Raw genomic sequence first — 11,449 nt, forward strand, 5'->3', positions numbered from 1 at the left:
GGTTAGAAAACTATTTCTTTCTATATCACTATTTCTACAAGCATGGCCAAAGGGCCACACTGTTGGCATGATGTTAATATTATTATAATCTCTATACAGTTGTTTCTAACATGAAATAACCTACCCTCAAACAAAACAATTTCGTTTTTATTTGTTTGCTTCACACTCTGGAATAGGGGCTGTGCTTTTGATGTAACCTCAATACAAAACCCAACAGATCCATCCATCCCTATTTTATTAGTGCCTTTGATATCAGACACTTTAAAAGTCCAAGAATACGAAGATGTGTAGAAATGGCCCTTGCACCTGACGAATTTATGTTTCAGTGTGAAAGGAAGCTGAAAACAAACAAACAAAAAACCCAAATACATAACCAAGATTGTGAGAGATTTGAATAAAGAGCTTTGAAAGATAAGGGAAGACTTGAATAGTTCTTACCTTGAGAAAGAGCAAACTTTTCACCGATGTGGTAACATCTGAGCAGGTTCTTGAATGATAAAAAGTAATTTATCCGGGTTAATGGGGAAAGGGAGTCCAGAGAGAGAAAAGCATGAGATAAAAAATGAGTATGACAGGGCTGACAGGTTTGGAGAGGTACTTCCGGAGGAAGAATTAACAAGATTCAAAGGAATATAAGTATAGAATTGTAGACAGAAGTGGAGTGAGGAGGCAAGGGTAACGGTGAGATTACTTAGGTGAATGGCTACCCAAAGGAGACTCCCACTCCTCCCCCAGGGACAGCATGTAGAATAAGATATGAATAGGATTAAGGATGGAATCCTGGAAAGCAAGCACTTCTACCATTTAAGAGAAGGAAAGACAAGGAGTAGTCCGTGAAACAGGAGGACAAGTCAATGAAGGAGAATAAAGACAGGAAGGAAGAAGAAGCAAAGGAGAAGAGAGTCCTAGAAGGTAAAGAGTTTTCAGAAGATGGTTGCCAATAGTGATAATGATGCAGAAATATTTGACCAAATGAAGACTGATAACAGCCCTCATAATTGTGCATGAGAAAGTACCTGGTGACTTTAGTGAAAACAATTCTAGCAGTATATAAAGGATAAAAAAATCATAGTGGAAGGGGTTGAGCTGTTAATGGGAACTGAAGAAAGAGATGTCAGAGTCCTGGTTATGTTTTTCAAAAAGTTTTTTGGAGATGTGCAGGAGGACATTAGAGTAGTAGCCTGTAGGGTGAGGTAAGGTCAAGGGAAGAAATTCTTAAAGCATGAAGGAAGAAAACTGCCATTTCTTAGGCAACCAAGGTACTCAGCATTGTGCTAGGCGCTTTCAGATAGTGAAACATTAGCATATGTGTAGGCTAAAGGGAAGGCAGAAGTGAGAAAATAAAGTTACAGGAGAGAAAAAAGGAAAATTATTGGAGAAAGTGGGAAAAGGAAACACCAAGAGGGGATTTGCCTTCCCTAATACAAGCATTGGTGGAGTAGGTTTAAAGAATAAAACGAACACACATTTGCACAAAGTTTTTAGAATTTTCTCAATTTGAATGACTGACCTGAATAGATGGCTTTTCTAACATATAAATAGGCTTGCTAAAATAACAGCTGGAGTTTAGAAATAGTTAACATTTACACAATTCTTACTTTGTGCCAGGCACTCTGCTAAATACTTTATATGCATTGATGCCTTTCCCCAACAACCCTATGATGTGGGTATTCTTTTCATCCCCATTTTATACAGGAGGAAACTGATACACAGAAAGACCAAGTTATATGTCCAAGGTAACATAACTCATATGTAGTGGAACTAGGATTCGAACTCGTACAGGCTATATCTAGAGCCTATGCTTTTAATTCTTGTATTATACTGTCTATCCAATAATTTTTCTACATGAAGTAGACAACAACTTTTATCCCACCTTCTGGCTATTTGGCTTTCTGCTGTGCTTAAGTGATTTAGGAAATAATATTGGAATCACTATTCCCTGTCCTTGAGCATAGAGAATGTGACCCAGCTGGAGCTGGACTCACAAGGACTCACAAGGACACACCAACTGGGTCCTGAGGCATAAAGACAATGGATAGCATAATCCTGGAAAATATCTTTTAGGGGACTTTCACATAAGCCATTCAAACAGAACACTAAAGACTTTCCACTCTTACCTTTTTCTATTAGCATCTAGTGAATAGAAAATAGTTGGACCAACGAAGACCGTTCTGACTGTTGTTACTGAAACCTGTACCAATGATTGTTAAGAAAAACAATTCAAAATGTAGGATCACAGTTTCTAGCCAATCTGTGAAAAGGTGAAGCTTTCAATGGTTTTGCCCGTTTGTAATGTTACTATATACTGATGGCTCCGTAAAGTTCCTTGGACTCGGGCAGACATGGCTCTGGCAGCATGCTTCTCCGTTTTCCCATTCTTGCTTATTCTGTAGTTTCTTTGGACTCAGACAGACATGGCTCTGGCAGCACGCTTGTCCAATTTCCCACTTTTGTCTTTTTGAATATATGCCAGATAAAACTGTCTTTTTGCTTTACTAAACTTTTGTGATGTTTTTTACCTGCAGCGTAAGGAAAGGTGCACTCCAAGAAGCTCATAAATATCAAAACCTTAATCACAGCTATTTGGATGACATGAGTTCATGCTTTACAAACCAACCATGGTCCTAGTCATAGTAAAATCAAAGATGCAAAATAGAGAAACATTCTGAAAAAACTTGTGTGCTTCATTTAGATAACAGTGTGCAGAATGACTTGAAAGATAAAAATGCTCAGCATTTACCATTTCCTTTTCCTTTTTTATTTTAAGCCCTGTGGTGTTATGGATGATATCATCAGGCAATTTGGTTTGAATATGTTCCGTTGCTGGACTGTGCAGATTACCCAACTAATGACATGCACGCTCCTTGCCATTGTGACACCTCTCTTCTCACAAGTAGGAATTTCAAGTGACAGACTAAAGCTGTTTGCTATCAATTTTGCAAAAAAAACCACATCTGCCAGGTAGCCAAGATTTAGTTCAGAGACTGAAATCGATTAATATTCTAATTTGTTACCTGTCATTAGCATCACACTATATTATGCCAAGTCAAAAGTGATAACCTTCATACAACATACGCTCCTAGAGGAATTTGATTTTAGGGATAGCTGTTATTTTTGTTTAGTGTTGCTCTGTGTATAAATCCCATTACAAATTTCAATTACGCAAGCAGTAAAAATTGTGACAGATTAAAATGAAGGTGTAAAATATACATTGTTACACATTTTTAATAAAACTGCACTGCTGTATTCATGATACAGTTTTTTTTATAACACTTATTTACTGTATCATTTTTAAGATTTTAGGTATTTCACTTGTTTCTTTCTGTTGAATCAGGGAGAGAGCTAGTAACATAATATCTTTACAGGAGTTATCCAGATCCCCTGACATCATTTTTGATAGTTGGTCAAAAGCAAATCTCCATGGAGGAATAGACAAACTATCTAGTCTGATGTCCTGCCCAGAATGGAACATGGGGAAGGGTCAGTGGCTTGGGAAGGAATGAAATGACATTGGCAAGGTAAAGTTAAGGAAAAGAAAGAAGAGTTTCATAGATATTTTTTCCAGCTAATTTTTTCCAGCTGATGAACAGGAAAGAGAAAATAAGGTAATAGTTGGCCCTCAGTTGGGAAAGGCTAAGAAGATAGTATAGGCACTAAAAAGATGGAAACAATTTGCTTTTTCAACGTGAGAGACATAGTTAAGCAGTGAAATGATACTTCCCTTAGCGTTAGAAACTGTACGTTTTTATATGCTTTAATTTGACAGCATCCTAAAGCCTCAAAGAGGAGTGGTCTAGGATATAAATTAAATTGGCATTCATATATTCATTCATTTTTTTTCATTCAGCTAATAAATAGATTACTGAGTATCTCACATGTCTAGGCACCACCCTAAGTTCTGGGGATACAGCGCGCTTAAAACAGATCCAAATTCTTGCCCTCATGAAACTTACATTCTTTTGGAGGAAGAAGAGGAATTTAAAACCAAAAAATGAAATACATAGTATTGCAAATGGTGCTATGTAATACAGTGAGAAATACAGCAAGGATGGGGTTCCTTGGAACCCCAGAACTCCTTAGAACAATCCACCAGAAATGCTAACTAGGATGGGTAGGATGAATGGATTGCAATTTTAAATAATATGGTTGGGGAAATTCTAACTAAGAAGATGGAATTTGAGCAGAGACCTAAAGGAGTGAATGAGTTGTGCAGATATCTGGGGAGGAATGTTCCAGGCAGACAGAACATTTCCATTCCACAGTTATCAACATTTCCACATCTCTCATGTTGTTTACTCTTCCAGAGAAGATGTCACTGAAGACAAGACAGAAGATGCATTTGCCTTGGTGTTATTCATTACTTTTTCTGCCTCGCTATAGCAAGTTTCTCTGAAAGCAAACATTTTGACAAACTATTAAGTAAGAGTTTGCACCTATGATACATGAATTTGGTTTCTGCCTTGTAGCTATGACCTCAAAGTAATATCAAAAATATCCAATTTTATAAATCAGCCCATCAGCTCAGCAGCAGAACGAGGAAGAGAACCGACATCTTGTAGTTCCCATCCTAGGGCTTGATCTGTTGGGCCATCTTCATCTCTATTTAGTTGTGGATCTTCCTGCTGAGAATGCCAGTTACTGCCAACTGTGCTAGGAGTCTCTCAGATGAACTTGCATTTGTTAAAAAATGGACAGAAAAATCCACAAGTTTTAATTACTGAGGGATAAGAAAGAACTTGAGTCCTTGTGTTTTTAGTTTCTCAGTGTTCTTATAGAATAATTTTCTTACAAATCTTATCATTTCTTATCTGGATTATTGCAATGGCCTGCTAACTAGTCCTTTATTTTCTGCCTTTGCCCATCTACAATCCATTTTCAACACAGTGGCAGGAGTGATCTTTAAAAAAACCTAAGTCAGATCACGGGACACCTCTGCTCAGAACCTTCCACCAGCATTTTATTTTACTCAGAGTAAAAGCTAAATTTCTTAGAACGATCCACCAGGCCCAGGTGATATGGCCCTCTACTACATCCAAATCAGTCTTCTGCCACTCTCCGCCTTGTTCATTCCACTTGGAGCACAGTAGTTTTCTTGCTGCTTCAGCCAAATTTGTCTAAGTTCTTTTTTCCACATTTCCCAGGTTCTATGATAGTTCACTCCCCTACTTCCTTCAGGTACTTTTATCAAGGAAACCATCCTGATCATGCTAAAAATAAATAGCGTTCCTTTACCCTCTATCTCATCCCTATCTCAGTTACTCTCCTTTATTTTTCTTGCTATATTACCACATGACATACTATATGTATTTATCTCTTTATTGATTTATTATTCCTATTTCCCACTAGAATAAAAGCTTGTAGCACTTGAAAAGTGCCTAGTACATAGTAGGTGCTCAATAAACATTTGTTGAATGAATAGGATAGCTGATTTTTTAAGATCCTCTAGTTTTCTGGTGGCAGCATTACATAATGATTATAGAAAACAAAAAATAGCTTTCTTAGGTTTGTAAACATTGATGTGAAACTTCAATGTTCTAGAATTAGAAGAGAATTTATTAGAATAATCAGAGCTAAATGGTTGAAACATTTTGTTTTCCACTCAATAACTTAAGATTTACAAGTTCCACAAAAAACTCTGACAAATAAAGACCAACCTACGATTTAAGATTTAAATCAAATGCCATAATTTGAACTTAGCGCTACACTCATACATATAAACTTAGGTGCACATTTTTTTTTTCTGGTGACAACAAAGATAATTTTCAAAAACTCTGCAAAATATTTTAAAATGTTAACAAACAAAAGAAAATCAAACTTCCAATATTAGGAAAGTAGATTTTAGTTACTGCTTAGGAATAATTGCTACAATGGAATGTTTTCATTAAAAAAAATCCAAAATACACACAACACAACTCATGAGCATTGACGTTCTTGAGAGAAAATCAGCATTGAAGAAGATAAAAAACAGAAGCTACATTAAACACAAGATGCATATTATTTTTATACACTGGATTTTCATTCATAAAGTATATTTAAAGACTTAATAATAAGGAGAATATTCTATTTCCAAGAATATTTCATTTTATTTTGGAACATTAGTATTCCAATAATAAAAAAATTAAATGCAAGTTTTTAGTATTTTAAGACGAATGCTGCTTTCTTTGCATTTCAACCATTTATTTTTACCTTAAAAATAACATATAATACTCACATGGAATTTTATGCAACTCATTCATAAACTTCTCCTTCAGCTTAGAAAATGCATCTTCCTTTCCTTCTCCAGGACTGGCTGGCTCTGTGGCATTATTTGCTAGAACAGTCGCAACTGTCGTGACTGGCGGGGCTGCCAGGGCCTCATGATGACTCTCGCTCACCATCTTAGGTTCAGGTGAAGCTGTGGGGGTAGAGAAGCAAGGAAAGAACAATTCAAAATGGCTTAACCTTGATCCCACGTCAAAGGTATACCAGAGATGAAAAAGCATCAGAGAGCACACCTGCTCACTGGGTAAATAATCATTAGCATATTACTTTATGTTGGTTCATGAAATATTTATGGAACCACAGTGGAGAGTCCTCCCGAGAAGGTAAGACCAGACGTAGTTACTGCATGGTATTCTTTCCCAACAATGCTGTGTAAGCTGTCACCTGTTAGTTATTTATATAGCCAATTGTTTCTAGTATAGATTTAACTACTAACCCATGTCTTACCTAAACGTGTATAAAACAGTTGCTGACAACATGCACAATCTACACCCTAAACATTTTGCATTTTCTAGAAGGAAAAAGAGATCAAATATTTGTCTTGGAAATATTGATAAATAATGCCATACATTCAAAATGTTAGTGGACTTTTAAAATGGTTATAAACAATACTATTTAAACATTGATACTCTAATGTTTCATGAATGCTGTTTAGAAATGGGTTCTTGAATCTCATTTACTGATGGTAAATTTTCTTCTCAGTCATTTCTTTGTCAATTACCTTAGACAATATTCTGATCAATAATTCACTTGTCTTGCTGGGTGTTTTTTTGAAGCCACTGCAAATGTGGCTTGAGTGATCACATATATCCAGGTACTGATGATGTTAATAAACGCATGACTTGTCTGTTTAATTATTTTATTTCTTTATTTGATTTCACGAGTTTATTTAATTAGTTAAAAAGTCTGTTTACATCCAAAATATTTTTAAAAATTAATCCTTAAAATAGTCAGTGAAAAGATATTAGCCTTGAATTCAGAAGACCTCAGTTCTAGTCCTTTTCACTAGCTAAATGAATTTTGACAAGGCATTTAACCTCTTAATTTATCCATCCATGAAGAACTAAAACCTGCCCTTGCTAGAGATTTCTTAGTAATTGTTAAGTGCTCTATAAATGTAAAGAAGGTACTCTAAAGAGGTAGAAATGAAGTCATATTCTCCAATTTGAAAATATTCTGGACTTTAATAACTTCATTGAGTGACTTAAGATTTCAGGCTGTGCTGATGAAAGAATGGACATGATATTGGGCAGGAATTGATAAAAGCAAACAGGCCTGGGCAGTAGAAACTTCATAGTCTAGGCAGGAAAGTTGGTGGATCCCTTTTGATTTGCAGAGAAATGGAGATAGCCAGCAAACAGATAGAGGGTTTTTATAGAATTCAAAACTTTATGAATTAATTATGCATCCTTACATATTTGGGAAAAGTACAACTAAAAGTAGAATCATCTCACATGCTTGGGATTATTATTATAGTCTTAATCAAATTTCAGAGATTTTGGACTTCATAGGAGATCAAGGCTGAGACTAATACATGTACATAGATAATCATTTTTTCCCCCTTATCTAGTGAACTTTATTCTATTTATTTTTATTGTAATAAAAGTATATATAACACAACATTTGCAAATTTGACGATTTTTACATGTGTAACTCAGCGACAATGAGTACATTCATCATGTTGTACAACCATTTCATCCTTTTCCGAATTATTACACCACCATTAACAGAAACTCAGTGCCTCCTAAGGAATGTCTCCCCGTTTTCCCCCTACCTCCTACCTCTGTTAACTACTAGTAAGCTTTGGTCTCTATACATTTGCCTATTTCATATATTATGCTATGCATTATGCTGAGTGAAATGACTGACATTTCACTCAGCATGTTTCCAAGGTTCATTCATGTAGAGCATGTATCAGCACTTCATGTCTCTTTATGGTTGAGTAATATTCCATTGTATGTATATACCACATTTTGTTTATCCATTCATCTCTTGATGGACATTTAGGTTATTTCTACCTTTTGGCTATTGTGAATACCACTGCAATGAACATTAATATACAGGTTCTTTCTGCATTCCTGCTTTCAACTCTTCTGGATATATACCTAGGGTTGCGATTGCTGGGTCATATGGTAATTGTTTAACTTTTTGAGGAACTGCTTGTTTTCCACAGCAGCTGTACCATTTTGCATTCCCACAATCATAGTTAATCAATTTTCATTTCATAATTAATTAGTTATCCTTTAAGCGTTTAATTTTCCACCGTTGTTGTGTGCTGTCTAGTCAATTTTTGACTCAGAGTGACCCAAACTGACAGAGTAGAGCTGCCGCATAGGGTTTTCTAGCCTGTAATCTTTATGGGAGCAGTTCACCAGGTCTTTCTCCTGAGGAGTGGGTCGGTTTGAACTGCCAGTACTTCTATGGGCAGCCAAGCACTTAACCACTGTGTCACCAGGAATTCTTATAATTTTCTACTAGTAGCTACTGATATAATACTAAAGAGTAGAGTCAGACAATAAGGTCTGAGATCTCTGTTCTTCATTTTGTTAATTTCTAAAATGAGGATATTCATACCAAATACATAAGGTTTCTATGACTATTAAGTGAGATAATCTACGCAAAGAAATTAGTACAGTGTCTGCCTGTAAGTTTGGTCAATCTTTCCATCCATCCATCCATCCATCCACCCATCCATCCATCCATCCATCCATCCATCCATCCATCCATTCATTCATCCATCCATCCATCCATCCATCCATCCATCCATCCATCCATCCATCCATCACTAATAGTACTTGGCAGCCCCAGAATTTCTCAGAATGTATAAAAATTTTATTTTTTCAATTCAAGGTCATTTTCCAGAGACTTGTCCTGATTTTCTGATTATGTTTTGCTTAGAAACACCTTTCTCCGCAAAAAATTCAAAGTCCCGTTTGTACTGCTGGCACAATTTAGGTGAAATGATTGATACCATAACTTTTATATTTTGTGTGAGTAAGCAAGACTAAAAGATATATTCACACACACACATACATATGCATGGAATATTAGTATGCATGTATTCAAGAAATAAAGGAGATTTCATTCTGCTGCTGTGAGAATCATCAGATATGATATACATTATTACTTATTTCTATATGATAGTTGAGGATATTTGAAACCTTATGTCTACCGTGGGATTTAAAAGAAATTACAGAGTCTCTATGAGTTTGGAATGGACTTGATGGCAATGGGTTTATTGAGTTAAATAAAAATAGCTAGATACAATAGTGTCAGTATTAAACTAAAGGCATATTCCCTAACTATGCTTAATGTTTTTCCAGTTCTGCAAGTGGGAGATTATTGCTTGTCATCTAGACTGACATTCAGCTTCTACCTGCATGTAGCTATACAAGTTACTTTTAGCTTTCATCCATGCTGATGATTGGGCACCTGTATCATTCTAGTTGTTAAATATTTTTCACATTATCCCAGCTTATTATGGAACCATAAAGCATTTCTACATATAACTTGAATGATCTAAAATACTATAGGAAAAATGAGACTTTTGCTAAATAAAGTCAACATTTAGAAAATATACTTGAATTATGCTCAGTTTTTTAAGGAAGCAAAATAATGTCTATACGATTCCAAAAGCAATTCTCTTCAGACGTAAGGTATATTTGGAAGGCGTTTCATCAAAAAAGTTAAAAACATTTAGCTTTTAATTCTTACCAGCCAATAATATTTTCTCACCATTAGAAAGAAATAGATCTTAACAAATATGTAAACAAGGCTCCTTTTACTTAGTGCAGTATCACTGTGAAATTAAAACAAAACAACTTCATAAAATACAAAAATGTAGTGGACAATTAAGGATCTTATATAGTGACAAAGGAAGACTGATTGCTTTATATGTTATTTTTATTCCTTTATATCTTGAGAGAGAATATTATTTGTAAATAGCAAAACTAAGAGTAGGTTACATGGGTCTTGAAAATTTATAGTTTTGGAAGTACAATGCTTATCAGAAAGTATCATTTTGCAGATGGACAGACTTGTTGGTTATTCAGTCCTGGCTAATGGGATGACTCTTTATATTTTCTTATGTGCTTTAGTGTGTATGGCATTGTTTGATTATTCAGGGAAAAGAGATTATATTTTTTTTTTTTATTGCAATTTAAAATTGTACTTTAGATGAAGGTTTACAGAACAAATATTTTCTCATTAAACAGTAAGTACACGTATTGTTTTATGACAATGGTTAACAAACCCTATGACATGTTGACCCTGTCTCTTGTCAACCTCGGGTTCCCTGTTACCAGCTTTTCTCTCTCCTCCTGCCTTCTAGTCCTTGTCCCTGGACTGTTGTGCCCCATTAGTCTTGTTTTGTTTATGGGGCTGTCTAATCTTTGGCTGAATGGTGAACCTCAGGAGTGACTTCATTACTGAGCTAACAGGGTGTCCGGGGGCCATGCTCTTGGGGTTTCTTCAGTCTCTGTTAGGCCAGTAAGTCTGGTCTTTTTTTGTGAGTTAGAATTTTGTTCTACATTTTTCTCCAGCTCTGTCTGGGACCCTCTTCTGTGATCCCTGTCAGAGCAGTCAATGGTGGTAGCCAGGCACCATCTGGTTTTACTGGACTCAGTCTGGTGGAGGCTGTGGTAGTTGTGGTCCATTAGTCCTTTGGACTAATCTTTCCCTTGTATCTGGTTTTCTTCATTCTCCCTTGCTCCCGAAGTGGTGAGACCAGTGGAGTACCTTAGATGGCTGCTCACAGGCTTTTAAGACTCCAGATGCTACTCACCAAGGTAGAATGTAGAGCATTGTCTTTATAAACTGTGTTGTGCCAATCGAGCTAGATGTTCCCCAAGACCATGGTCCCCACAGCCCTCCACCTAGCAATTAAGTCCCTCAGGGAGTTTGTATGCGTCTATGGAGCTTCCATGTCCTTTCCTTGTACAAGTTGTGCTGAGTTCCCCAGCATTGTGTAGTGTCTTACCCTTCACCAAAGTTACTACCTATTTATTGTCTATTTAGTATTCCCCCCCGCAGCCCTCCCATCCCTCGTAACCAACAAAGATTGTTTCTTTTTGTGTGTAAACTTTTTTGTGAGTTTTTATAGTAGAGGTTTTATACAATATTTGTCCTTTTGTGATTGACTTATTTCACTCAGCATAATGTCCTCCAGTTTCATCCATGTTATGAGATG

General features: G+C 36.1%; 1 protein-coding gene across 1 annotated transcript in view; it reads right to left on the reverse strand.

Annotated features, from left to right (window-relative positions):
• Positions 1 to 11,449, reverse strand: part of SYT1 (synaptotagmin 1) — a 245,031-nt gene that overhangs the window by 230,884 nt on the left and 2,698 nt on the right. Inside the window, exon 2 of the mRNA XM_004384616.1 lies at positions 6,212 to 6,394. Within this exon, the coding sequence (XP_004384673.1) occupies positions 6,212 to 6,377 (166 nt within the window). The 5' untranslated portion in view covers positions 6,378 to 6,394. The remainder of the gene's footprint in view (positions 1 to 6,211; positions 6,395 to 11,449) is intronic.

The sequence above is a fragment of the Trichechus manatus genome, unplaced genomic scaffold, assembly GCF_000243295.1.
Source record: "Trichechus manatus latirostris isolate Lorelei unplaced genomic scaffold, TriManLat1.0 scaffold00125, whole genome shotgun sequence".
NCBI lineage: Eukaryota > Metazoa > Chordata > Mammalia > Sirenia > Trichechidae > Trichechus > Trichechus manatus.